General features: G+C 49.5%; 12 protein-coding genes across 12 annotated transcripts; 9 read left to right on the top strand and 3 right to left on the bottom strand.

The window, feature by feature from the left end:
• Positions 1–1,277: 1,277 nt before the first annotated feature.
• On the top strand, positions 1,278–4,365 carry Asppvi_003438 (GIY-YIG nuclease family protein; the record flags this gene model as incomplete). Its single annotated transcript, XM_043299403.1, has 2 exons — positions 1,278–1,435; positions 1,494–4,365. 2 exons carry the CDS (start codon positions 1,278–1,280, stop codon positions 4,363–4,365), a joined length of 3,030 nt encoding a protein of 1,009 aa, XP_043155338.1.
• A 666-nt stretch (positions 4,366–5,031) lies between these two features.
• On the bottom strand, positions 5,032–5,486 carry Asppvi_003437 (GFA family protein; the record flags this gene model as incomplete). The annotated part of the gene is made up of 2 exons (XM_043299402.1): positions 5,032–5,231; positions 5,294–5,486. The coding sequence occupies 2 exons, from the start codon at positions 5,484–5,486 to the stop codon at positions 5,032–5,034; spliced, it is 393 nt and encodes a 130-aa protein (XP_043155337.1).
• Positions 5,487–6,729: 1,243 nt separating this feature from the next.
• Positions 6,730–7,920, top strand: Asppvi_003436 (uncharacterized protein; the record flags this gene model as incomplete). Its single annotated transcript, XM_043299401.1, has 1 exon — positions 6,730–7,920. The coding sequence occupies one exon, from the start codon at positions 6,730–6,732 to the stop codon at positions 7,918–7,920; it is 1,191 nt and encodes a 396-aa protein (XP_043155336.1).
• Positions 7,921–8,721: 801 nt separating this feature from the next.
• On the top strand, positions 8,722–11,757 carry Asppvi_003435 (nonribosomal peptide synthase; the record flags this gene model as incomplete). Its single annotated transcript, XM_043299400.1, has 2 exons — positions 8,722–9,421; positions 9,500–11,757. The coding sequence occupies 2 exons, from the start codon at positions 8,722–8,724 to the stop codon at positions 11,755–11,757; spliced, it is 2,958 nt and encodes a 985-aa protein (XP_043155335.1).
• A 35-nt stretch (positions 11,758–11,792) lies between these two features.
• Positions 11,793–14,918, top strand: Asppvi_003434 (nonribosomal peptide synthase; the record flags this gene model as incomplete). Its single annotated transcript, XM_043299399.1, has 1 exon — positions 11,793–14,918. One exon carries the CDS (start codon positions 11,793–11,795, stop codon positions 14,916–14,918), a length of 3,126 nt encoding a protein of 1,041 aa, XP_043155334.1.
• Positions 14,919–15,359: 441 nt separating this feature from the next.
• On the top strand, positions 15,360–16,773 carry Asppvi_003433 (aromatic prenyltransferase; the record flags this gene model as incomplete). The annotated part of the gene is made up of 3 exons (XM_043299398.1): positions 15,360–15,385; positions 15,451–15,493; positions 15,556–16,773. 3 exons carry the CDS (start codon positions 15,360–15,362, stop codon positions 16,771–16,773), a joined length of 1,287 nt encoding a protein of 428 aa, XP_043155333.1.
• Positions 16,774–17,652: 879 nt separating this feature from the next.
• Positions 17,653–19,223, top strand: Asppvi_003432 (cytochrome P450; the record flags this gene model as incomplete). The annotated part of the gene is made up of 6 exons (XM_043299397.1): positions 17,653–17,666; positions 17,754–18,363; positions 18,421–18,640; positions 18,715–18,779; positions 18,829–18,936; positions 18,987–19,223. The coding sequence occupies 6 exons, from the start codon at positions 17,653–17,655 to the stop codon at positions 19,221–19,223; spliced, it is 1,254 nt and encodes a 417-aa protein (XP_043155332.1).
• Positions 19,224–19,566: 343 nt separating this feature from the next.
• Positions 19,567–20,704, bottom strand: Asppvi_003431 (uncharacterized protein; the record flags this gene model as incomplete). Its single annotated transcript, XM_043299396.1, has 2 exons — positions 19,567–20,358; positions 20,411–20,704. The coding sequence occupies 2 exons, from the start codon at positions 20,702–20,704 to the stop codon at positions 19,567–19,569; spliced, it is 1,086 nt and encodes a 361-aa protein (XP_043155331.1).
• A 1,717-nt stretch (positions 20,705–22,421) lies between these two features.
• Positions 22,422–24,132, top strand: Asppvi_003430 (MFS transporter; the record flags this gene model as incomplete). The annotated part of the gene is made up of 4 exons (XM_043299395.1): positions 22,422–22,814; positions 22,873–23,005; positions 23,067–23,509; positions 23,572–24,132. The coding sequence occupies 4 exons, from the start codon at positions 22,422–22,424 to the stop codon at positions 24,130–24,132; spliced, it is 1,530 nt and encodes a 509-aa protein (XP_043155330.1).
• A 770-nt stretch (positions 24,133–24,902) lies between these two features.
• Positions 24,903–25,820, bottom strand: Asppvi_003429 (alpha/beta hydrolase; the record flags this gene model as incomplete). The annotated part of the gene is made up of 1 exon (XM_043299394.1): positions 24,903–25,820. The coding sequence occupies one exon, from the start codon at positions 25,818–25,820 to the stop codon at positions 24,903–24,905; it is 918 nt and encodes a 305-aa protein (XP_043155329.1).
• A 578-nt stretch (positions 25,821–26,398) lies between these two features.
• On the top strand, positions 26,399–26,800 carry Asppvi_003428 (uncharacterized protein; the record flags this gene model as incomplete). Its single annotated transcript, XM_043299393.1, has 1 exon — positions 26,399–26,800. The coding sequence occupies one exon, from the start codon at positions 26,399–26,401 to the stop codon at positions 26,798–26,800; it is 402 nt and encodes a 133-aa protein (XP_043155328.1).
• A 29-nt stretch (positions 26,801–26,829) lies between these two features.
• On the top strand, positions 26,830–27,510 carry Asppvi_003427 (uncharacterized protein; the record flags this gene model as incomplete). Its single annotated transcript, XM_043299392.1, has 1 exon — positions 26,830–27,510. One exon carries the CDS (start codon positions 26,830–26,832, stop codon positions 27,508–27,510), a length of 681 nt encoding a protein of 226 aa, XP_043155327.1.
• Positions 27,511–27,527: the final 17 nt, after the last annotated feature.

Genomic DNA, 27,527 nt, shown 5'->3' with positions numbered 1-27,527 from the left:
ATTTCAATTTAGACAAACATTCAACTAGCTGTATATGCAACAAATATCACAGTGGCACATTTCAATTTAGACAAACATTCAACTAGCTGTGTGTGCAACAACTATCACAGTGGCACATTTCAATTCAGACTAACATTCAACCAGCGATGTCCAAGAAGCAGTTTAGGATGTTTGTTTGTCTCAAACTATATACATTGATTCATGAKCATTTCCCCATTCGATGAGAGGCACTGACTTTTTCTGCAGGCACGAGCTGATTAGGTAGTGATGGGAGGGACTAGGGATTGAAAGGTTGAGAGAGAAGAGGAAAGGGAAAACAACATACAAACAGACGATCTGTATCAGCGACCAGTATGTAATCTCTCCGTAGATGTTGGTATCCGGGCTGCGTACTTGGATGTTTCGGGAAGCCACAGGTGCTAAGAGACATGATGATGAGCAAAACATCTGCTATTGGGCATGTTGTGATATGTTTGCTCCTCGCAGAAGATCTAGACATAGCCAGCTCTTAAGAGTTGATCAATGATAATTGGATAATGTATGGTTGCAAGTATCCTACAGATCTATCCGAATCCTCCTACAGATTCTGTTAGTCAGGGACATCTGCTTTGAAGCCTGAATCTTCACTGGGACCGGCTACACAAGAGTTCTTATATTCCTCCATCCTCCTGTTTTCTACACGTACGACAACAGTTTCATCTTAATTGAACAACCCAACACAATTCTAAGATTCTATCTTTTTACCTCATTAAATAAATCATCAAAATGTATAATCCAGAACACCCTATCTGCAAAAAATGTGGTGCTGTGGGACAGCACATTACTTCGAGATGTCCAAATCGTCCTTGCGCGTACTGTCGTGAGGAGGGACATACCATAGATGAGTGCCCTACCTGTCCTGTCTGTCAAACCTGCCATCAGAAAGGCCATAAACCCGATTGCCCCGAGAGAAGGAATCTCTATCAGGAAACAGTTTTACCGCAAAGGCATCGAGGTGCAGCGCCCATTGTTTCAGCGAATCCTCAACCGCGTGAGTCTCAGAGCTCAAAGACAGGCATTCGAACTTCCACGCCGCAGAAAACCCCGTCACAGCCAGCGGATTTTTCGACTAATTATAGACTGCCAACGTCCGATTCACGAGCGGCAGTGGGACAGGAAGATGATTCAGTAAGGCTACCAAAATCCCCATTTAATATGACGCTAAGAACTTTCAGAATGCCTACCTCATCACACCAAACGTCACATTCCCAGATCTCGAACTAACACTCGGTATCGTCATGGACTATCTAGTGAAGCAAGGCGATGGCAATATGAGGCACGTCCCGTACGGAAATGTCATCAATTCCGTGGGAAAAGAGGAGCTTATCGAAGCTCTCCTCAATGGTATCTGTCCAGAAATCAGGGAACTGAAAGGGAAGAAGATAACCGCTAAAGAGTATGTACTGCCACTATTATAGCATAAATTAATCTTACAAATGATCTGACCTGATTAGACTCGAAGGCATTCGTGAGAAACAGCTCACCGATGGAGCAGACCCGTGGCGAAACAACAGTGGCTATCTAGACTTTGTCCTCGACGATCGAAACCCAGATTACTGGCGCGCTTATGTTGGCCAGTCCAACAATCCTATGCTGAGGATAAGCCAACATATCAGAAATATACGTGACCGTAAGCGTGACAGCTTACATTACTATATCATATGGAAGGGGGGCCACTTCAGATCGGCAAATTTCATCCGGCTATGGTCAATACCATATATCGCCATTGATTCACCAGAGATTCAGCTTATTGCCCAGAATATTCTTGAAGTAGGCATGTGCTATGCTTTTCACTCCCTCCCTCCAGCAACCCTAGAAAGAATTTTTGGACTAGTGGTGGACAACCCTTACAAAGGCATGGGACTCAATGTTGTCTCACCACTGCTTCAAGGATCAAATCTACGAGTAGAGGCACGCCATCATTTCTCTCGGCAAGTAGCTGCCTCCTCAGACCCTGAAATCCGGAATTGGCCAGCATTTCGGGCAAAGGAGAGAGCGAAGGAGGAAGAAAACGAGAAAGAAGGCAGAGCCTTCAGAAAACCACCAAAGCAGATGATGAAACTTGAGGACATCAATCATGCCCTTGCTTCTGTTATTGCAGCAAAACCTGAACTCTCACATCTTCAACCTCCCGATTTCAAGGAACGTGCACCGCGAGAGACTCGTGACAATCAACAAGTTGATCTAAGACGGATGAAAGCGATCACTGCTGTCAAAGTCTACAACGACCTTGAACTTGATGAGATTCCTGCCATGATACCGCCAAATGGGAATGTCAATGCACATATTGGTATAGTGCTTGATCATATCCTACCAGGGAGGAATAAAGAGGACTCCATCTTTAGTCTACTTCCTTGGGGTATTAAGGAAAGTGGATTTAACCAAGCGAATTGCTTGATTTGGGTTCACAACTTGCGCTTATATGATGTCTCTTCCTTGTTGCGGGAGAGAATCAGATCCATAAGTGCAAAAGAGTTTGAAATTCTCCGCAAGTTTAACCATGAACTCATCAAAGAGAGCCAGCTGAAAGTGATCATCATGTGTGGATCCTTTGATAAGACTATTCTGGTACCCGAGGATGCCCCCAAAGTTTCAGTCAATCTTGAAGGATTCAGCTTTGATATGTTTCTTGAGCATGATGGGCAATGTGTCACCAGGATTTATGCCTGCTCACCTCCTGCATTGCCGGCCCTTCTAGAGGATAAATGGCGGGAAGCTCGAAAGATTAGCCTCTTATTCAGATTTGCAGCACTCATCACAGGAACACCAGGAATCTGGCCGGGATTCCAGAATGCAGCAATTACATGCACTCAGATAGTCCGACTGGCTTATGACGACGGAATTGCAAGGGCAGAAGGACGGCCAGCGACTACCGTCGACTCCCTCAGCCCCAGCCTTCGGTTTTGGCTTGCGACGAAAGGTTTTCAGAAGGACGAAGATATTCTTCGCCTTCAAGCAAAATCAAGCCTGGCTGACGCCCTTTTGATGGTCATGTGTTTACTTCAATGCCGGCCGAGCGACATAAAGGGAACTTTTCGGAAGAAAGCAGTGACTGCGAGTACGACTAGAAGAAGGGAAATATACACCAAAGAGCAGCTTGACCACGTAAAGAGTTTACTTGTCGAGCTTAACCCGAAATGGTTCCCAGATCATACGTATAGGAAGAAGATGCAATATACAGGCAAATACGAGATCGAAGCCGACAATCCGAATGCCCATCTCGATGCGGCCAAGGCGACCAAGGCGACCGAAGACGCACAATTGGAAGAGGTAAATCCTCTCGACGAACCCCTTTCTGATGGCCCACAGGAAGACGCTTCCACCAAAGCTGCCAAAGGAGCCACGGTCAAGCAAGTGTTGCAAGCCGAGATGGACCTCGACGAAGACCCTGATGTCATCTCCGAGGAAATTGTGACTGATGACCCCAATGGTTACCTCGAGTTGACTGAGGATCAATTGGAAGAAGCAGTAAAACCTATCAACCAAGTCCTGTCCGATGATCCACAGGGAGACGCCGCCACCAAAGCTGCCAAAGAAGCCAAGGTCAAGCGAGTGCTGCAAGTAGAGACGGATCTCGCTGAAGACCCAGATGCCCTCCTTGAGATGGACGACGAGACTTTGGAAAAGGCCAGGGAAATCTCATACGGTGTCCCCTTTCAAGTTCTCTCGCAAAAGCGTCCTCCTGCAGATAAGGAACTTGTCCCGGTATACACCACAAGAATGGAACTACTCCACGGCGGCCGCCTCTATAAAGGCCGCAAGAGATACAGAAACACGTTTACTGCTACGTTGCCCATGGGTGTTGTCGCAGCTATTAAAGCTCAGCCTGGAGAGCGGGATGCAAAACACGATCTGCTAGTTCGGGCGGAGCTTAAACCGCCTGGTGAAAGACACCCCAATCTCTGGGCCACACAGGCTCTACCTAGTGATCCAGGTGCCCGTGTCGGAATCACTGTGACTAGGACAGAAGGTGATCGGACAATCACAACATATGCAACCAACGATGGCCCATGGGCTCCATATAAAGCCAACTCATTTGTGGATTGGCTGACTGGCGTGGAGTACATACATATCGCCCAAAAGCCCAGGAGATACCTCCATTTCCAACGAAAATTGCAAAAGAACCTGCCCGAGGAATTGCAATACTTCGCTGGGGGAGGTTACATTGGCGATAAAGGGGGACGATTCAAGAATTCGGAGAAAAATACACATTCAGCTCGTGTAGCCTTAAACCAACACCTGCCACAGGCAACAAGCTCTCTACCCGATTATGATCCAGACTCGGACTTCCAGGACGAGGATAGTGAAGAGGATCTCGAGGTGTAATGCAATCTCCCAATATGCGGTCACCTGTTATGCTAAAACACATGGTGCGTTGAGCGTGCGGCTTTTATCCCTCAGCCCGCTGAATGAGAAGATGCTTTTATGCTGCTTTCTCGATCTCTGAACCTATGATAGTTTGTTGTCTCTTTCTGCCACGGCGAAATCCAATTTGCTTCCACCATCATTTGAAACTGGCCTCAGGCTCAAACCATTCTGTCTTCTAGCTGACCTCTCCTGATGAACAACGTGCCTGGTCCCTTGATACGGGGGTGAACTGGTTGAGAAGTCGCTGAATGCTGTCATTCCACACGAACATCTACAGTGAACCTTGGAGGATACAATATATTGAACATGTATTGCAAGGCTTCCGTGTGTAGATAAGCGACAGCCCTTATTACGTTGATTACATCTATTCGCTCCGAGATCCTTAAGCGTTGGAACTGTAAGTGTGCTTGGTCCAGACAGAAAGGGTGTTGACCACCTGGTGTAGCCCAAATCAATGAATACATCTGTCTCGCCTTGATTGCCTACATCTGACACTGCCCCGTACGCCTTGCATAGAAATTGACCTCTTCATCCCCCCTAGGCTCCGCCGATGCATAGAAAAGTCTGCTCTCACCAGGGTTCTGTAGCTCAGTCTAGCTTTACCTTAGAAGCTCGACGTTCGAATTAAGGCAGAGGCACCATGCCAACGAATTGACCAGTCCCTTCCATAGGACTCATCCACGATACTCGTCCGCTGGTGAATATTTCCGCTTCAGGCCTCCGCTGATTCAGAAGTTCGATATCGTCGAATATTCCAGCCCGGACAATGGTCGTCTCGGCAGGAACTCCCTCAGAATCCATTCTCAGCCCATAAAGCGGTGTGCCTAGGCGAACTCATCAGATGACGATTTTCCAACCCAGTCATATAGTCCTGTACAGTACATACCACAATCTGGGCAGAAATAGTTCTTGATATGAGTCCCACTGTCCGCTACTTTGGCCACTTCTTTTGGGTTCCCGGTTATTTTCAGGTCGGCCCTTTTGACGACGAAATTGTATGAGAAGAGAGCGCCGCTGAGTTTCCGGCAGTCGCGACAGTGGCAGAGTCCCTGGAGAAAAGCAGGGTAAGTGTAGGTCATGGATAAGCTGATTTATTTGTGCAGGTCACCAACCACGGTCATGGGTTGACCGCTATATTCAATGCGGACCTTTCCGCAGAAACAGCCGCCTGAAGCGGTAGTACTAGTAGGAGTAGCCATTTAAACAGCGAGTATCTGATGTTATGAGGTTACAGAAGGGCTGATGAGAGAAATTTCACACGATTCTACTCGGCCTGGGCGAACATTTACATTTATCTACCGGAAGCGTAAGCAGAGCTTATAAGTCATGACTCTTACACGAATGATCCAATAGTAAGCTTGTAATCGTTGGTATCGTTGGCCCCAACATAAGCGCGTTGAGAATAAGCATTCTAGTCAACAATTTCTGTGCAGGAATAATTATTGCTTTTAACTTGTCATAAGTTCCTGCGGATATTTTTGATTATTCTTTTGCTGCGTTTGGGATAAGGAGTCTCGGTGTCATAATTGTCATAATGGGCTGAAGGTTATGGCAATGCTCAGATAGTAATGTAGGATTGAGGGGCGGCGAGGTGGGAGTATATCAGCCTTTCGTGTATTTACCATCATGCATATGCAATCATTACGACCAGCCTGATTATGGAGTAGCGTTGTTCCAGTTACGAGCTGACAAACAAGCGTGTCTATCTACCTCGGGTACGATAGTTGTCATATGTCCAACCACAACCAAAAAGGTGTCTAGACGCCTATCTCTAGCTAGTAGGGTCAACACAGGGGAATACAACAATAGTTATAAGTAGTTTCTGTGGGTTACATTGATCGCCAACAGATGCTAACATTTAAATCTGGTGGCGAGTCTTGTACGGAGTACTTACCAAGATAGCTGCCTCATAGATATCACAGATGTTTGGGTAGGCTCAAGCATAGAATTGAGTGTATACTTAAGCATAGTAGTCTGATGGCCTGCTATTCAAGGTATTCAGGCCAGTCACCTCCTACCTTACCTACCTTAATGATCATGGATGGTTTGCATCGTTGAACAGTGAATAAGTACCTAGGAAAGCCCTAGACCAGTTAGCCAACCAAAGCGAGAGGTTGGAACACTGTAAGCCAATCAGCATTAGTTGTTGCCTGGTTCTATTTGTGGCTAATAGATACGGGTGCTCCGCAACACTTCGGGATCAGAGACTCTTACTGTTGAACCATGTTATTACACTACTATTATACTACGCCAGGAATGATTGTCTAGACATCCTTTTAGTTGTGTGGTTTTGCGATTCACACTTACAAAGATACATTAGCCATGGTGTATTCACCACAGCCAACAGACCGATCGCCAGGCCTCCTTTTATCATTTCCCCAGGAAATCCTCCAATCGATTTTGAACAACCTTCTAATAAACGAAATCTACACGGACAGTTCCATCCAGAAGAGTCTATCCTGTCGGGTCCTCCCTTTCTCCCAGGTTGTCCACAAAACAAGGAGCATCCGTGACGTTTGCAGTTCGTGGGCCGACGCTACCCGTTCCCTTGTCTTTCGAGGAAAATCAACAAGGGATGGATTAGTCCTAGAACTTCCCCGTCTCTTATCCGAAGACGACCTTCGAACATTTCCGCTGCTCAGGGACTGCATGGTGGAACTTTGTCATCCGTACTCACTTCCCGAGCTCGATTCTCTCCAGCAGGATCTGGCAAAGGCCTCCGTGGATTCACGCAAATATGTCTGTGCCATTACCTGGAGATGCGATGATCCCATGGACGTGATGAGAGGTGCTGTTGGGGGCATGGGATATGGGACGATCGGACAGAAGATGGTGGACACCTTTGTAGATGAATGCATTGCCGCAGGCCTGAAGATTGCGGACTGCGCTGGTCACCGTCCGAACGGCGGGAGTCCAGCTGATAGCGAGCAGTTGGAGGAGGCTGCCGTCACGGCGATGAAAAACTTCCTCTTCAAGGAGGTCCTTGGCCTTTGGTACTACAATGCCCATATTGTTCGACAGATTCTCAGTGCATTCCCCCTCCTGGAGTACCTTGTTCTACCGGACTTTCTGCACCTGCCGTTTCTGACAAGGGTGGAATATTTCTTTCCTCCATGTACTGATCCTGGTGATGTGTTGTCTCCATTCGGCTCTGTCAACTTCTCCCCTCCGCAGATGTTGCAAACTCTTGGGATTACATATAGGGAGAATGGCCGCCGTTACTCGGACATTATGGCGTCTCTCAAGGTGGTGGATATTTTCTCAGTACACTATAACCCAATCTTGGCCTTGTTCAGCCGCAGGTCTGACTGCCTGCCCTCTGGCCTGCTGTCCGTGCTGATATTTAACCGTTGGTGGAATGGAAATCGTTCCGAAATTGGAACTGATGTTGTTAAGAGGTTGAGAAATCACGTCGATAAAGCAGTTTCTGATATACCAGATAGAAAGAACCCCAGGCTATTTGATGTGCAAAACCTGAGGAATGTGATGGACGAAATGTATCAAGACTGGTGATGATTATCTAAAGTATCATACTGATATCTTCAAGCTGAAAATTTGCCAAATTAGCCCTACTGATAGAAATGAATAACTGCGTTGACTGAATTCCCCTCTCTGCTTTTAGGAAGATAAACTGAACAGAGGAGATATAGAGAAACTACTCCCATAAATTATATTTCCAAACCCCAGTTACATTTAGCGTCGACTACTCCCGGTAGATCGCTATGCTAATAGGCATGCCACATGCCTAGGTGTAGCGAAGTCTTCCCAGCGAAGGGGTGCAAGCCTAGGACGCTGAACAGACTGCCAATGTCAAACTACTGGTCTTGATTCGTGTTTCTGCTTGTCTAAATAATTTTGTAGTTGTCCAATCTATAGAGCTTGATTGGGTAAATTTGACCCCAATGGACGCGTTCTGGTTGAGGGTACTAAGTACTACCGTCGGTAAAACTAATTAGCGGGATGTTTGTTTTACTGTGGCGGAAGATATGTGCGGCGTAAAAGGATGTTATCGGCTATGCGTTCCTCGGGAATTTTGGCGTATAGTCTTACAGCTGCCAGAGCGCGCTTAATGGCCGTAAGGCAACTAGACCGGGAATCAGGCAATGACAGGGCTTGACATGCCCAGGGGGTAGTGGGACTTAAGGCAAACACGGACAGGCTATCGTCCGCTTATCCACCGACAGTTTACTGACCGGATGTTATTAGACCTTGAAGGAGACTGGTGGTAGTGATACTCTTCCTCTCATTCTTATCAATTCTTCGTCGTCTAGAGATTACACGTTATCTGCTGAATTCTCCCACAAACGGTATTCAATGGCGCCACACGCAAGCTCCCTACAGACCAGCACGTCTGTCAAACTGGATCAATCGAATGGCGCGGAATCACACTCGGTATGGAGTTTCATCAAGAGAAATGTGGATTCACGCCCACTGTCCACCGCCGTCTCGGAAGGCGAAAGGTTCTTAACCTACCAAGACCTCGACACAACTTCAGCGAAACTGGCTGCGGTCTTCCTCGATCGTGGAGTGCGTGCAGGGGATACGGTTCCCATTCTGCTGACCAGGAGTCTGGAAAGTGTAACGGCTATCCTTGCGCTGCTACGGCTTGGTGTATGCTATGTGCCCATGGATGCCGATTCCTGGGGCGAAGCGCGAATCGACGCCGTCTTGCGAGCCACAGAACCGACCAGAGTGATTCTCACGGTTGATGTCAGTCACAAGATTGATAGGTCTATGTTGATAACTGCGGAAGAGGTCAAATCTGCATGGAATAATTCATTCAATACCGCACAAATGGAGACGGTGGCGGAAAGTCTGCATCTGCACCAGCACCCGGATGCGTGGATGTATATTATTTTTACATCTGGCACGACGGGACAGCCAAAGGGAGTTGTGATTCCGCATCGATGCATCGTGAATTATGTGCAGCAGGGAAGCGACAAGGGAATGCCATTTAACCTGGGTGTCACCCATAGCGATAGGGTACTGCTACTGTTCTCTCTTGCGTTCGACGGTGAGTCAATGAGAATCCCTACAAGCCGTAAGTAAAAGAAAAAAAGGGGCGCCCAGCTAAGTCAGTGCTACAAAACAGCTGCGTGGGGAGTCTTCTTCAGTAGTCTTTGCCACGGTTGCCACCTCGTTCTCTCCGAGCCCAGAAGAGTGTTCGAAGACGTGAAGAGCTGTACAATTCTACCTGCTACACCATCTCTCCTTAGCACTCTCGGTGAGCCTCAAAATTATCCCAACGTCAGGTCCATATTTCTGGGTGGAGAGTCCCCGAGTCCAAAGCTTGTGCAAGAATGGTGGAGCCCCAAACGCCGCATTTTCAACTGCTATGGTCCTACTGAAGCTACCATCTGCACTAGTATGGGCGAGGTACGCCCCGGACAAAAGATCACGCTGGGCGAGCCAATGACGGACACGCAGTTATTCATCCTGAACGACCAGCTGGAAGAATCGCAGGACGGGGAGATATATATCAGTGGACCCGGTCTTGCAGTCGGATACTATAAGAACGAGGCGCTGACAGCGGACAGATTTGTCCAATGGCGAGGCCAACGGATATACAGAACTCTAGATCGTGGTCGAAAGCTGCCAGAAGGAATTATGTTCTGTGGTCGCGAGGATAGCATCGTCAAGAACCGTGGATACTTGATCAATATCGAGCTTGATGTAGTTCCTCTTTTGCTCGCTTATCCACAGGTGACAACAGCGGCGGCATTTATGCACAAAGGAAAGCTGATAGGATGCATCGCACCGAAAGCCGTGGACGTTACGGAGATGCGACGACGGCTGTCCCAAGCAAATGATGCCTTTTTGGTACCTGACCACATAGCAGCGTACCAGGAGCTTCCAACATCCCCCAACGGCAAAGTTGACGTAGCATGTCTGCAGAGAACATTCACTGATGAGACCGAATGTGATGAGGATTGCTTTGCGGATGGCACTCGCTTGACTGCAGTCATCGGTGCGATAGCAGATACCCTGGGACTACCCACAAGCTCGATCTCCACAAGCTGTAGCTTCCGGGAGTTGGGAGGCAATTCTTTGCTTGCCATCAAATTGGTATCCGGCTTGCGTCAGCGTGGACTCAAAGTCTCCTTTTCAGATATATACGAATCGAAAGGCTTGGATCAACTCGCCGAGAAATGTGTCTCTGTCCCCAGGAGCGGGGGAACGCCCATCGAGGGTGCGCCTGCCTCTCTGGCTGTTGATGCTCCGATCACCACAACACAGACGGGAATGATACGCTCATCAATACGAAAGTCTGCGACAAGTTACATGCTCGTGTCGGTTTCTGTCCCTTGGGCCCCTGAGCCGGACCACAATGAGAAGTTTAGACGCGCCTGGGAACAAGTTATGCTGAGGCATTCCATTTTCCAGACGATTTTTGACCTCCTTGCAGGTGTCCAAAAGCCAGTTGAACAAGGCAACTTCGATTGGCGAGAGCGATGTGTGTCGGCAGAGGAATTAGACTCAGCTGTCGAAGAAGAATCCTCTCTTCTTTTGCTGAGCACTAATCATCAGGATGAAGAAGGAATGTTCCGTCCGCGAAACTCTTTTCGTTTGGTGAGCGCGCCAGAAAACTCAAAAGCAGTGTTGCTGTGGTTGGTTCACCACTGTCTGGTGGACGGATGGTCCATGGGATTAGTTGTTCAAGAGGTCCAAGCAATTCTAAGAGGAGAGAACCTGAAATATCCTCCTCAATTCTGGCAATTTGCGCAACTACTCTCACGGCATCTAGAAGACGCTGGTGGCAAAGGGAAGCAGTTCTGGAAAGATGCTATGTCGCGAATCGGCGACGGCGTGTCCCTGAGCCTTCCCAAGCCTGTAGCTCCGGCTGATAGAAGTCATTTTGGGGTGACAAGCTTGGCCATCGACCTTCCATTGCTACGAATAGAGCAAATTTGTCGCATAGCCGGAGTAACGTCTGCGACTATGTTATACGCTGCCTGGGCACTCCTTCTGAAGACTTACACCGCCCAAGACGACCTGGTATTCGGAACCGTGTTCTCAGGGCGCGACTTCCCTTTGACAGACATTGACAAGATCGTGGGACCATTGCTAAATGCATGTCCACTCCCCATGAGCTTCGCAGGATTGAACGCAAAGGAAAGTCTTTTGGATTATGTATGCAAGGCTGTGCACCAAGTTGCTGAGCATCAATGGACGGCCGCAGAGGCATTGAGAGATATCACGTCAGGAAACCATAACAATATCTTTCAGACAATGCTGTTCTTAGAGTATGATTTGCCAGGCTTCACGAACAGTGGTTGGGAGTTCAGCCGCACCGATGTCCCTGAATTCCCGCTGACAGTCTTGATACAGCGGAAGCGTGGTGGCCTCTAGGTGGCCTCTACCTTAAAACATTGTTTGACCAGACAATGTATACTCGTCCAGTCATTGAGCGGATGATGAAGCACTTCCAGAACCTGTTTCTCGCCCTGCTGGACCCAGGGACTATGACAATTACCGAAGTCTGTGATAGAGTCTTGGATCCTTGTGAGTTGTTGAACCTGATTCATAGCTCGTCTTCCCTCATGTGTCCATACGTTGGGCCGTCAAACCTGAAGGATATCTTCGAGATTGGAGTGCGCCGCTGGCCAGATGCAGTTGCTGTCGAGTCTACTGACAGGTCCATCACTTACCGGGACATGGACCTGCTAACGAACTATGTCGCAAGGGCCATTGCAGACCGTACACGTCCCGGCGACGCTGTCGCGGTTCTGAGTGACCGCAGTTTTGATTGGGTCGTCTCTGTCCTGGCAACTGTCAAGGCAGGAGCTACATATGTTCCCCTGGATACAAAGCTCCCTATCGAAAGAATGAAGACGATTGTTGATTCCTCACAAGCAAAAATTTGCGTCTTCCCGAATGAGGCTTGTCACAACGGCTTTCTGGGTGTGTGCAAAGAGAAATTCCTACTTCATGACCTCCTGTCCAAACCAGTCAAGGCACAGTCACCTAGGCTGAGCACCGCTATCAACGGAGAAGATATAGCCTACATCATCTTCACATCAGGCTCAACTGGAACTCCGAAAGGCGTGCGTATTCCACATAAATCGGTAGTTTCATACCTTTCTTACAAGCCTGCCCGAATGGACGCTCGCCCTGGTAGACGACATGCGCAGATGTTCTCACCTGGATTCGATGTCAATTTGGCAGAAATATTCGGCACTTTGTGCTATGGTGCAACTCTTGTGCTTGCAGATCCAGGCGACCCATTTGCTCATCTTTCTCGTGTAAATGCGACAATGATAACCCCGTCGTTCCTTTCTGTCTGCAATCCTGATGACTTCCCGAACTTGGACACTATACTCTTCGCGGGAGAGGCAGTGCCACAGATCTTGGCTGACCGGTGGGCAACGAATCGGACAGTTTATAATTCCTACGGCCCTTGTGAGTGCACAATTGGCTGCCTTTTCCAACCTCTTCAGTCTGGCAGAGAAGTCACATTGGGGCGTACTATCCCCCGAGTCGGTGTGTACATCCTCGACACGCGGGGCCGCCCAGTCCCGATAGGGGTTCCTGGGGAGATTTGCCTGACTGGTATTCAAGTCGCCGAAGGATACATTGGCAGGGGCATGGGAAATCTCTCAGGATCCCGCTTCGTATCGGACCCTTTCATACGTGGGCATCGCATGTATCGCACCGGCGACCGAGCGGTCTGGACAGAAGATATGGAGCCCCGATTCTTGGGCCGAGTGGATAACCAAGTCAAAGTCAGGGGATTTCGAATAGAGTTGGAGGAAGTCGAGAATGCCATTCGTGTCGTCAGTCCCGAGGTTCGCCGCGCGGCTGCCATCGTGAGCGGAAACAACATTGTGGCATTCATTGAGCCCGAGAGTGTCGTCGTGAGTCGAATTCAAGATGCATTGCGAGCCAAGTTACCAAGTTACGCTAGGCCGTCCTCTATTGTTGCGCTTCATGCCTTGCCCACAACGCCCAACCAGAAGCTTGATCGGAAGGCTCTCCAATCGCATGCGATTTACACGACGACAAAGGGCGGAAAGCCTCTCACAAGGACTCAGTCCATGATCGCAACCATATGGCGGGAAATCCTAGGCCAACCGGCTGATATGAATATCGATCCAGAAGCAGATTTTCTTCTTCTCGGTGGTAATTCGTTGTCGCAAATCAGAGTTGCGCAGAAAGCCTCCCAAGTGTATGAGTTCAGATTTCCTCTGAAGTTGTTTATATGGAACACGACTCTTTCCCGTTTGAGTGAACAGATAGACGACTGTCTTTCGAGCAAGAAGCTTTCGCAAGCGGGTGATCGCTCATTCAAATCCTCCTGGCGAACGATAGAGCCCCCCTTCACGGAGGTGTCATATCTCGAGGAAGAATTCGTGCGGCTTTCAATTTCGTCGCCATCTCCCCAAGCATTCAACGTTGCTTATAAAGTGAGATTGAAAGGCAATGTGAGCCTCCACACTTTTAACGAAGCAGTTCTTGCTGTTATTGCGAAAGAACCCATTCTGCGGAGCAATTACCGGATGGAAAAGGGTCGTGTTAAAAGGAGTCAGTCGTCCGTCGAATGCGAAGTCATAGCGGGGGAGTTCTGCGATGCGGAAGTGACTAAATTTGTAAACCGTCCATTTGACCTTTTCGACGGTCCATTGACAAGGGTCATGCTCTGTCAGGAACTTGGTGGAGTCGATATCGTTCTTGTTCAACATCACGCCATCACCGACAAAGTCGCGGTTCGAGTGTTCTTCCTCAGGATTGGAGCTACATACCGCGAGATTATCCAGAACGGACGAGCGGTTGACCGTACGGGGGCAATATCACCAAACATGTCAGACTACAGAATCTGGGCCGAATGGAAAGCCCACCAGCCGTCCCAGGTCAGCAGCGAAGATGCCACATACTGGAAGGGGCAGCTGGCCGACCTTCCACGCTTTGCATTTGAAGATGGTAGCCAGCTGATTAGCACCGGGCGATCCGAGACTTTTAGTTTGAACCCAAGCCACACGTCCACGCGTCCGATGGAGCTATACGTGATGCTTGTCGCACTGGCGATGGCCAAAGTAAAGCGAGTCACGGACTTGGTGCTCGCAATACCACATATCAATCGTACTGAGCCCGGCACTGAAGATCTTTTGGGTGTTTTTCTCGATATATTGCCGCTGCGTGTTCGGATGACCGAGGCAGCCTCGCACAGCCCTTCGGTTCTCATGCGGTCGTTGAAAACCCAAATTCAGGACGCGTTAACTCACTCGATTCCGTTCAGGAACATTCGCTGTCTGATTGGCGAAGATCAAATCTTTCAAGTCCTGGTAGTGTGCCATAGAAGGGAAGATTCGGTCTCGAGTGGTCTGGACCTTCCTGGAGTCACCGTGGAAGAAACGTCCTTACGGGCAAGGGGTGCCAAGTTCCCTGTCCTAGTAGAATTTACGGAATTGGAGACAGATATCCTGTGTGAGTTCGAGTATATGGAGGGTCTGGTCACCCAGGATTTCGTTCTGGCTCTCCGAGAAGCTATGCAGACAATTTTTTCTGGACTGTGAAAACGCTACGATTCTCATGGGCCGAATACGTTAGTAAACCAACACGTTTCTGGGCTTACATATGACTCTTCTCCCTGCTCACGGCATTGTAAAACGATTGATTCTACCTTGTATTCGTGGATCAGCGCTGTTCCTCGCCGCGGCTAGAAGTGCATGAACTTAGATAGAGGGCTTCGACGCACTCGTCTCAGAAGTGGTCCAGGGCCCGTCGCGACAACTGGAGCACTACCCCACATTCGGTTCATATATAATGACCGTACGGATTATTCCTGCTTATTCGCCGGTAGAAACTTTCCACATATTCTCCCCGTTGGGACGTCTCCACTACCCGCACTAGTCGTCTATAGATGCCAGCCGTACCTTATGTACCCTATGGCAGAGCAGTTCCCGCAGAAAACTCCAAGCCTCATCAATAGTCCACCCCATCTTACCTCGTACAGCATGGCTATCTCAATTCTTACGTTTCTGTAAGTCATCATAAGTCCAGAGGAGGATTTCCATGTACTTGATGTGAGACTCACTGGAACCATAGTACATCCTTGGTCAAAAAGAGCCACTGGCCCACCCATGAGCGAGTAAGGGACCATATTATTGCTATATAGCTTTATTTCCTGGTAACCTAACTAGTTTTTATCAGACTCTATCGGATCATGAGCCCCGTGGGTGGAGCGGTGAAAGACGACCGTCCGCGGACGATCTGGGTACGAGGCCAGATAGCGCGTTATGGGATCAAGATATAGGAACGCTTTTGCACAAGATGTTGGATATGGCTAGCTACTTGCCCGAATCACAGACTACTCACCTGCAGTTCTTCCGCGATGGAGTTACTGCGTCTTTGGGACCGCATCCCCGCCGGAATGGAGCACCCACCGCCTGGAGAAGCTTCATGACGGATGACAATACCCCTGTTGAGCTGAGTTGGTGCTGGTCCAATGCGGCAGATATACCAACTGTGCGATATGCTGTGGACCCGATTGGGAAAGTAGCTGGTCCGGCTGCCAGCCCCATGAACGCAACTTCCAGCGCCAGATTGCTACAGAACGCCCTCCCACTTGCGCCAGAAGTCGACCTGGGTCTATTGAGCTACTTTCAGCAACGCTTGACAACGGAAGACACGGTCAACAACAAGGCATTGGATAGTGCCGCTGAAGTCCCTCAATCTCAGCATTTCATCGGATTTGACTTGATGGAAAAGAGTATTGTAATCAAGCAATATTTCCTGCCTACCTGGAGAGCATTGGCCGAAGGCAGATCAAACTTGAGCTTGGTTTTGGAAGCGATCCGGAATCTCCCCGGACCAGCAGATTCTCTTGCTAGCTCTCTCGGCGTTGTCGCCGATTATATTGAATCGTTCCCTTCTGACTCTCAGCCGGTTGTGGAAATCCTTGCAATTGACTGCCTGAAACCCCGTGATTCGCGCCTGAAGATCTACCTGCGCAGCCGAAACACGACATTACACAGCGTTGTCAATATGCTGACTCTGGGAGGTCGAGTCCCCATTTCAGATGAGGGATGCAAGTCGCTGAAGGAACTATGGCTTTCCGTATTTGACCTGCACCAGGACGAGCATGGCAACCTTGATCCACTTCAAGAGAATTCCCATCGAACGGGAGGAATTCTCTATTACTTCGAGTTGAAAAGCAATGCCTCTATTCCAAAATCTAAGGTCTACCTTCCGGTCCGGCATTATTCCCGTGACGATGATCAGATCGCTCGGGGACTCTCCAGGTTCCTTGAGCACAGAGGAAAGAGACTGAGAACGGGATCCTACTATGACGGGGTAAAGGAGCTTTGGTATGTCCATCTTGACCAGCTCGACACGATTACTGGAACAGACTCGATGGAGTACGGCTAACTTTTCACTCTTTCTGGCAGCATGCATCGAGAGCTCTCAAGTGGCTTGGGCTTTCATACCTACATAAGTTGGGCCTCTGAAGGGGATCGTTGGAATGTTACTTCTTACTTGAATCCGGAGGTCAATCACCCATGTCGAATTACTCATGCATGACCAACAAACGGATACTGCTTGTATGTTGTCTTAGATCGGAGATTTGGACCAGCTTGTGTGGGGTCAGTTTTCGTGAAGCCTTCACAAATGTAGCCGAAGCATATCTAGAGAACTTGTGTTGTTACCGGTGAGAAAAATGGACAATATCCCCGGAGAAGGTTCTGAATGAAGATAATACATAGAGTTCCCATACGGAATCGTTCCATATCCATAATTTTGCAGGTTAATTCCCCGGCTCATTCTGCCCTGCGGTGTCGCGGCGTTTATACTTCGGGTGATAAAACGTAAATACTAATATTAGATGCCGATAATGCTCCCTAAGAGACAAGTGAAAACTGTGACTTTGTACTCCCGTTCCTCCACAACAACATCTTCTGCCCAGCAGATTCTGTACAGCTGAACTGAGCCATGGAATCAACCAACTATCTTCCTGTCTCGTCTGTGTCCGCCGTACTGGGAATTTGTTTCCTATGGGCAATTTTTCGATTGGAGTGGCTGATAGGTGTCTGCGTAAGTAACTTCCGTCTAGAGACGCAGTGACGCAAAATTCACAATCATCCCAAGCTCTCGAACGTTGTCTACCCCTTGCGGAGCAGCGATGGACAATCTATTCCAGGTCCTGCATGGAAGTGGCTCGATGGACAGTGTCTCGACAAGTTCATCCGAGGCAGACAGTCCAGCCAGAAGTGGCGTATGTACGGATCTGTTTATCGAATCTGGTCAGGAATGAGGCCTGAGATGTATGTACCGGTTGATAGAATTGCTACGCTTATTGCTACGCTTATTCCTACGCTGGCAAGGCAACTGACTTTTACTCTCGTGTCCAGAGTCATTACGAAACCAGAGGATGTCAAGCGCTTTCATATCGATTCCGTGACTCATTGCAAGGCCCGGTCAAGCAACGGAGGCTGGTTGTTTCATCAGCTGCTTGGGGACTGCATGGGACTTATCAATGGACAGAGATGGAAACGCATCCGGGCCCAATTTGACCCCTGGTTTGTCCAAAGTGCCATTGCCCGACTCGCCGATCAGCCGACGCAGTACGCCGCGGATTATATTGAGAGACTGGAGAAAACGCTTAATCCCGGGGAGAGCGGTTCCTTCATAGTTCATGCTGCCCAGACATTCTCCCGCTTTCCGTTCATGGCCAATGCGGAATACATCTATGGGCCGCTGGACGGCGACGAGAAAGAAGAGCTTTGGGTGCTCGGACAGCGAAGCCTGGCGATGATGGCTCACGTACTATCCGGTGGAGTGCATCGATATAAAATCTACCGGTGGCTCAAGCCAGGGACATACCGGCAGTTGGTTGATTTCGAGCGTGATTGGTCATCGTTCAACGAACGAATGTACCATAAACAACGATGCTCTGATACCACCCACCCTATTGTTCCAGTTTGGAAAGAAGTGTTCAACGGCAATATTCCAAAGATGGAGGTACGGCATTATTTTAACTGCGTCTTCCCCGCGACACAGCAGCTCATTGAACCATAGCTAGTGCAGACTCTAAGCGAGATCATCTTTGCGAACCTCGACGTTTCGACTCATATCCTCACCTGGCTGATCATACTGCTGGCGGAGAACAGCGGCTGGCAAGCTCGACTGCGGGACGAAATCACCGCAACAGATTTGACGTTGCCGGAACTCTGTGCTCGAAAGGATACACTATTGCATCATTGCTTCTTAGAATCTATCCGACTCCGACCATTCACCGGTATGTTGCTTGCTGCGAGTATCAATTGGCCCTGTGATCCACAGACGCCTCGGTGTCTCACTAACAATGGGCAGTATTCACCATTCCTGCCAGCTCTCCTCAGAAGAAGGCTTTCGGGCAGTTCATCATTCCAGAGAACGTAGGGTGTGCACGTCCAGATGGGGCCACATTAACTGACTCTGCAGCAGACGTGTGTAGTCGTGGACAACCTCGCACTCAGTCGCAACGGTGAATTTTGGGGTGAAGACACCGATGAATTCAGGCCAGATCGTTTCAAAAATTTGTCGCCGACGGAGGTATTTGCAGTGGAACGCCATGTGCGGGAAGTGTAGCTAACAGTATTCAGCTTCGCTACAACCTTTACACGTTCGGGTTTGGAACCCGGAAATGCATAGGCCAGCACTTCGGCGAAGCAATAATGAAACAATTTGTTTGTTGTCTGCTCAGTCGCTATGAGCTGAGGCTTCCGGAAACCGAGAAAGCCGCCAGTTCCGGGTACAAAAACGTCAAGAACACATGGGTGCCTATTTCTGATGCGAGGCTTATCTTGACACCGAGGCGGCCTGCGGAGTTGCTAGTTTAGTCTGATTCACGAGGCGCAAACAAGTGCATGTTGGACAATCTTGGAGAATTCCAGGTTCTGGAAATACGGACATTATGGCATGTGGACCGCCAACTATATCCCGCTTATGGGTGCAAGAACGATCGCAAGTGACGGGTGATGTTCGTCAAGGCACTGCTTCTCTAGGTTACTCCCAAAATAGCAGTTGATCCATTGGCTACACATGGTCACAAGACTGACAATTGCTTCCCTAATGTGAATTCGTCCACTGAATATGCGTATCGTAGAAGGATTTGTGACTGCATCATTCAGCGTTTGACGCCACTAGCAAACTCCTCGTTAACTCCTTCACTTCTCATATATGCTAATGAGCCAATACAGTACTGTCATTTGGTACTCTCCCAACTAATCCGTCAAGCTCAATCTCAAAGGCCTTCGCTTGCAGGGTCAGATAAGCCGCGTCTGAATTTCCCTGCGGCATTTCGTCCACCTTCTTCTTAAACTCCTCCACCGTCTGCCGGATTTCTCCCAAGTGTTTCTGGATGATCATCGCTGCTACGACGGCGCCAAACTCTCCAGAAGCGCGGTATCTGCCTAGACGCACTTCTGCGCACACTCCATACGCGGACAGAGAGGAGCGACTCCACTCCAGCAAGCGGGAGAGAACCATCTTCGCCAAGAAGAGTGCTTGAGTATCTGCGGTGCAAGAACGGCACTTCAGAAGGTGGCGGATGGACGGGAGCATGCGTCGCGAGTGTATCAGTAAAGTATCAATTGACCTAAATTGTTCGGCGCTCCGCGGTGTGGTTCGCAGATTGCAGAGGTGGTTGGTTGCGGTGGAGAAGCAGGCACAGGGCGAATGTGTGCAGGAGGTGATGCCGCAGACAGAATTGTCATATATGGGGGATGTCAACAACGTCGAGTGTGTGATGCCTTGTCTCTTACTTTCCTGATGTACTGGCAGAACTTGGGGATCTAAAGGTAGGGATGCGAGGCTCGACTCAGAAGGGGTCGTGCTGGGACGAGGCGAGATTCCATGACGCCCGTCCTCCAGACAAGAAATGTTGTCAAGTGTTGGTCTAGCATCCCGCTTAGTATTAGCGTTTTCGACTTGAGGAGCTATGGCATTCAAGGGCAGTTGAGAATTGTCCTGATCCTTCGAGCTCCATTAGTGGCAACACAGTACACGCGCTTTTGAAGAGACATACAGTGCGAGAAGGGCTTTCTGCGGCAGTCGATGGCCAGTGGTTATCGAGCTCAAGAAGACACTCGTCAGGAAGGAAAAATTCCTCGAACGTGGGCTCGGATGACCTGATCTGGCCACTAAATTCCCCCAATTCCGATGGCAGCTGAAGTAGATCGGGCCTTGCATCTGAACTCGAGCCCGCTGCACTTGTGTTGGATATGGCTGGCGGCGTGGGGGCTGCTCCCTGGGCTTTATGGATTTCTGTCTCTTGTGCTTCTCTCATGCGCCGCAACCGTTCAATTGTCTTCTTGTTCATACTGCCCTTCGGTTTCCCGAGTTTTGCTTTGTAGCTATAGTGACATCGAAGATTGCTGACGCCAGCAAGGCGGGGTTAGACCTTGTTTCATGACTGCGGGGGGATTCCCTCACTCTCTGTAACACCGAGCGCATGGTGTCCCTCCTGTACATCGTGTTTTGGCTGCGTGACACCCATCACAGGCTGCTCGAAGCTTGCGTGTGCTTTTCTCCTGAGCTCTAATGTTAAGGGTGTTGTTCTCTGACTGGTCCCGAGTGCCCGCAGTCTGACTCGTGATTACTGGCAAGCCTCCTAGCATTGCATCTAAATCGAGAATATCCATCGACGATCTAGCAAAGTACGCGGCGATCAAGCCAACAGAAGTGTATTGTGGTGAGGTCTGGATTAGCTTTGGGGGATCAAAGTTGAGACCAACCACACAGAGCTTCCTCCATAGACCTGTCTACCATAAGGCGCATGGCAGCACAGTAGCGCTTTCGGCGCTTTCCACCCCGGCGAGGTAAAAAGTGAGATCCTTGTTCCAGTGAAACCACTATCAGTGATAAAGACACCAATGGACTCATTTACGGACGAGTCAGAATTTTGCCCCAAATGGATTGAGCGCCTCAATTGCCCACCGGTCAAGCCCCCTGGCTACTAAATGACTGAACCCTAGTGGTTTGGCGCTTGCTATGGACCCGGCTGTATCAGCGGCTGAATGCCATGCAAAGAGGACAAAGCAACGGTGGAGCATGCACTAACATAGTTACCCCCCAAGGAAAATAATCTGTGGTTGGCAGATCCAACAGGATCTTGTTTGCGACAATCAGAGTTCATTGAAACCAGCGTATGGCGTACTCCGAGGACATGGAGATAGCATACTCGCTTCAGTTCATCTGCCATCATTTTGTTAAATCGAATCTTTAGAATAGAGCTTTAATGCTAGTCCGTATGTCCTCTAGCATTCGGTGAGCCAGCACTCCGCTAGGCAACATGGGCAAGTTTACTAGTGTTAGCGATCCCTGATCATAGTAAGAATAAGGGTCATGCCCCATACTCAGACTATGGAGGTATTTTATGGAAGGACCAAGGAGTGTTTATGCCCCTCTCTAAGTGGGGGTGGGCTATTTTAGTCTCTCCTTTTCCACTCACAATAACCATGACCACGGCCGGTTCTCGCCTACCCGACAAGCCTTGGCAAGGGTAAGAACAAGAAACGTCGCATTTACTAACCAGGGGGCTTGGGTTTCAGGCTACCATCTCCAGCGTATATTTGTTCCTAACAGGCAATCCGTGCATGGTGCTAGTAGACACGACTTGTCCTAATGAAATTGATTGGCGGTATATGGCCGAGTATGCATATATCCATACCCATATGGATGTACGCCACGGAATGAGGATCGACTGTCGTTGAGAGCCTCTACCAGGATGTTAGGGACCGGTGGTCCACGCTCCTCGACGTTGTGCAAGGATTAGAGATCAGAAGGCAACCTGGCGTGACCCGGAAAGGTTGACTCCGCAAGCAACATCTGGATGATCCACCAAAGATGATCTACCTTATGGATTAGTAGCATGGACATATTGGCCGTTAACCAGGATTAGACACAGGCTGGATGTCGAGGTAAAATTCTCCGACAGTTTAGGGAAGCTTTTAAGAAATGATTGCTTTCCTGTGGCCTCTTTTATGGTTGAAATCCACTTGTCGGTGTCTTCTTGTCGGTTCAAAAGGGTATTTAGAATGACATCCAACAAAAAGTCAAGGCTTCCCCCATATCAATTGGGCGAGCATGTCAGCCCTTCAGTGCATTTAAACTGCGTTCTACTGACAACCACAGTCGTCAACTTCTTGGATCTCTTCCAGCTCTCCTCTGTACTCTTCGCGCTTCCTAATATCCAGCAGGCTCTTGGATTCACAAGTGAAGATATTAATTGGGTCTTGATAGTGTACAACATCACCTTTGCAGCTTTCCTTCTGATTGCTGGACAACTGGGTCAGAGGTTTGGGCTGGAAAAGATATTCATTGCTGGCACAGTCACTCTCACCATATCCAACATCATTAACACAACAGCGCCAAACAAAGCAGCCTTACTGGCCGGTCGTGCTATTTCCGGAGTTGGGGCTGGGTTGACGGTAAGTCGATCCATCAGGGACGGACGGCCATGATTCTGATACTGTATCGTTCTTGGAGGCCCCAAATGGACTCGCGATCCTAAGCAATACATTCCCGGATGGCGACTCACGCAACAAGGCATTAGCCATTTATACAGCATGTGGCCCTCTTGGGTCGACCATCGGCACTGTTGTCGGTTCTCTTCTGGCATGTATGTGTCTGCGTCTGTCCCTCGTGTGTAAGGCTTGAGCGTCCCGACTGACTCTTTATAGCTTCTGCAGCAGGCTGGAGATCCATATTCTGGCTGTGTCTGATTCTCACAGGTCTTTCGGCAATGATGGCATGTTTGTTTCTGCCACGATTTGCAAACAGAAAGGACATACCTATTGATATACCCGGTACCTTTGTCTTTACAGCTGGTGTAGCATTACTGGTCTACGGCCTCAACGACAGCTCGCGAAACGGCTGGACATCTGCTGCAGTGCTGGCCGGGATTATCCTGGGAGTTTGTCTCCTATTTGTCTTCCTCTGGGTGGAGGCCAAGGTCCTCAATCCAGCCATTCCCGGTTACCTGTGGAAGTCTGCCCCGTTTCTGGTCATGCTGGTTGCCATTTTTGCCTTTGGCGGGAGCTTCAGTACGTGGTTCTTTATCTCCACACAGCTCTGTGTCAATCTTTTGGGCTACACTACAATTCTAACTGCAGTGTATTTTTTGGTACGTCTGTCCCCGGTCCATCATCTATTCTCGGTCTTAGACTTGGTCTGACCACGGGACAGCCCGCTGCCTTTGCCGCCATTGCAAGTGGAGTCTTCGCTACACCATTGATACGACTAGCAGGGGAGAAGAATATCCTCGTGGCCGGGCTAGCCATCACGGCCGCCGGTGCCGTCGCATGGGCGTTTGCTACCCCGGATCGGGCCGGCGGCACCAGCCACGGGGGAGGATACTGGTATTCCATCGTTGCGGCCATTATCTTCGTGATCGGCAGCCCTGTTGCTCTCGTACCGACGCAAAGCATTCTTCTCCGCCAGGTGGAAGCGGGCAATCATGCGGTTGCGGGCGCGTTGTTCAATACCGCCTACCAGGTGGGTGCGAGCGTCATCTTGGCCGGGGCAAATGCTTTGATGGATAGGAGCCGCGAGACGGTACGGGGGGTGAGGCAGGTTACTATAGACGGGTACCTGAACGCCTTCTGGTTGATAGCTGGTGTGCTTGGGGCGGCGGCGTTGACTGTTATGGTTTGCTACTGGCCGAGGAAAGATGGTCTGGTAGAGAGGCAGATGGAAGAGGCTCAGGCAGCGGAGACTTTTGCATTGGACAAAGTGGAAAAGACTTAAAGCTTTTCAAACTTGCTTGCTATTAGACAGGTGTCGACTGGGCCCGAAATGACTCAAGTCACTTTCAAGCAAGGCCAGTACAGACAAAGGAGGTCATTTAGAAAGAATCAAAGAGCTCAACAGCCCGAAATCCGCAGAGTTCATCACCATCAACTTCCCAGCCTTGATCTGATAAAAAGCTATCCAAGTCTCTTTTCAAATCTTCCGCATCCACGTAGTCATATTCCCAACACTTACACACGATATCACCTAGATATTCCCTTTCAAGGATGGGCCATTGGCGCTCCACTACCATCTGCCGCATCTCTGCATCCTCCCTGTCCCGTTCATGACCAGGCCAGGACCCCGTCATGAGCTGATAGACCAGACACCCCCAGAGAAACAAGTCCGTATGAACAGTGGCCACTTGACCATGCCGTCGGGGTGTATTGCAGGGGTGGAACGCCTTATCCCTGACAGTCTCATTAATATACTTCCTGAATGTCTGACTATCAATGTAAACAGCGTCAAGGAAGCCAACCAGCGAGAGCAAGAGTGACGAAGATAACCAGCATAATTCAATCTGCAGATCATCAAAGATGATATTTCTTGGATGCACGAAAGATAGAGCCGAAACCAGGTGTAACGCCCATTGGTAGATTAGCGGACGGTACTTAGGCGTGATCCGCGACTGTGCTTGTTCACACTCGACATATTGTTAGCGTAATGTACAGATGAATATCAGCTAGGTACACTATCGACTATAACTATTGCAGTCGAAGTAAGATCTCTCAGACAAGATACTTGCCGAAGAATTCAACAATCTTAGCCCCAGCATGATCAACCTTGTCATAAAGATCAGCATGAGTCAAACCGTCCACAACAAAAAGCTCCTTTGGCTCCTTCGCCTTGGCCACCCCATCCTCACTATACCACTTCGTCGCCGCCCTCGTCCCCGTAACCATCAGCAAAGGCCGCGGGCTAATCATCTCATTCCACGCAAACGCATCAAAATTCGCCATGAGGTCCCAGCTACGCGGCAAACACACATTCGGCGCACGCGGGTGATTCGCCCTTTTCGTGCGATAGTAATCCGCCAAATCCCGGAATGAATCCGGGTAGTCGGCGGGCATATCCTCGATGCGCTCCGGGAGCATGTGCACGAGCGGGACTTTTTCCCCAGTCACATCGCTATTCCGGTCCTTTGCAGCATTCTCCAGCTGCGTCTTGAGGATCTCCATGTTGGAGGTACCCTTGTCGAAGCCGCGTCTTGCCATTGTGCCGACGCAGACGGCCGCAGAGGTCGCGACGGCCTTGATGCGGAGGTCGGTCTGTGCTGCGAACGGCGCGTAGCCGCCAGAGGCACAGATTCCTAACACGCCGATGAGGTTTTTGTTTACTTCGTTGCGGCTGGTGAGGTATGTCACGGCGGATTTGATGTCCTCGACGCGTTGGGCGGGGTCTTCGAGGTAGCGGGGCTCGCCTTCGGATTCGCCTTGGTAGGCGGCGTCGTAGGCGAGGCAGATGAAGCCTGCTTTGGTGAGGACACGGGCATAGTTGGCGGGCGACTGCTCTTTGATGGAGGTCCAAGGGTGAGCGATGACGATGGCTGCTCCACTGCGGTTAGGCGAGTTGGGAGCTGGGAGATAGAAGTGAGCCGCGAGCTTAAACTGGCGGGATAGGAAGGACACGTTTTCTGGGGTGCTCATTGTGATGGAGTTGTGTCTGGTTGCTTTGCTTCAGATGTCTTTCAGTCTACATCCTACATTCTACATCCTGCTGGTAGATGTCCTTTTATGTTGTTCTCTCCGCACTGCGGCAACTGGGCAAGGCCGAAAATTGGGAAGGTTTCCGATAATCTTCGGAGAAGATTTAGAGATTGACTGGTGGATATCAAGCGATCCACATTCTTCCACAAAGACTAGCCTATCATGATGATGTATATCAAGGGTGATGACGGAGTAGCAGTTGCGGCTGGGTGTTGTTCGCTTTTGTGGTGGTGTAATGCAGGTGCTCCGAAATGATCCCCGAAATCCATCGGGCAGAGCAGAGTCTTACATCATGGATCTAGCCGGAGCCAAAAATCCGTAAACAGAGCAATTGGAGACCAGAGAGGTGTAAAGTCACCAAACCACTGGACCAAGATACATGGTTTCTCCACCTTAGCTTGTTGACTAGATGTTAATTAGGGCATCCTCCGCAGGTAAGGAACAACGGTGGGTCCTCGGACGCGGCATCTACGGTCTCCATTCTCCCACACAAGCAATATCATCAACCACAACAGATCATGGCATGTTTTGGCGGCCAATCGGCCCCGTCTCTACGACCTCTACCCGGTTCTCGTCCCGATCTTCTGAAGCGTTTGATGTTGCCGCCTGCACTGGATATACTGTATGAGCAGATATTCTGGGCAGAAATAAACACCCTCAGTGTGGCTCAGCTTGATGAGAAATTCGTGGCTCTTCTCACCTGGTGCCATACTGATACCATGCAAGGGGGTATGTTAGATGAATACAATGAGGCTGATGCCTTCCAAGGGCCTCAAGAAGTGACCTCCGACTTGAATCGCGTGTGGAAGACAACAGCCGTATATGAGCTGATAGCCGAGGACCACCCACCGCTTGTCCGATTCGACCACCGGGATCCATTCTTTGGGATCCCCATTTTGAACATCCGTCGACGACCCTAGAGGACTTTTTGGCCAGACATAAATCGAGCATGTACAATGCTGATCACCTAGTCCCCAGCTATCGCCCGTTAATTTACCAGCGGGCGCTGCACCTCATCTCCGGACTATCCTTTGTGCATTCAAAGGATATTGTTTTTGGTGACCTCAGGATTGAAGTATGTTGGCTGGAAAAAGAACTTTCTCTGTTGCTGCTGGGCTTCCTCGACGCTGTTTATAAAGTACCCGGGTTCTCAAAACGATATATCAACCAGGGAGGGCGATATGAGTATGAACCGTTCCACCCCTGTCATAAACGCCCATGGGATAGTTTACTGGCTACTCCGCAGACTGATCTCTTTGTCTGGGGATGCCTCATCTATCAACTCATGACAGGGTTCTGGCCCAAGCATGAGCGACAAAGATCAGACGCGGAAATCCGGGCTCTGTTCCTGAATCGCCAGTGGCCATTACTTGAAACACAGTACCTCGGCGGTGTGGTACGGAAGTGTTGGGATTATGGATATCGGGATGCCGAGCATTTAAAGACAGACCTGATTCGGTTCCTAACAGATGAGGGCTGGGAGGTTGACGGGGATGAACTGCGTGGGTTTCGAGCTACTGATCTTTTTCAGGATGAAGGGGCCATTTCATCAAAGGCGTCTTCACTGATCTCCATGTTCTCGAAATCTGCTTCGAACATCTCGAGCGAAGCGGGCTTCCCATCTGTGTAATGCTCTGCGCGTGCCCC

The sequence above is a fragment of the Aspergillus pseudoviridinutans genome, assembly GCF_018340605.1.
Source record: "Aspergillus pseudoviridinutans IFM 55266 DNA, scaffold_2, whole genome shotgun sequence".
Taxonomy (NCBI): domain Eukaryota; kingdom Fungi; phylum Ascomycota; class Eurotiomycetes; order Eurotiales; family Aspergillaceae; genus Aspergillus; species Aspergillus pseudoviridinutans.
Note: the sequence above shows the minus strand (reverse complement) of the source record. Positions and strands in the feature narration are given on the sequence as shown.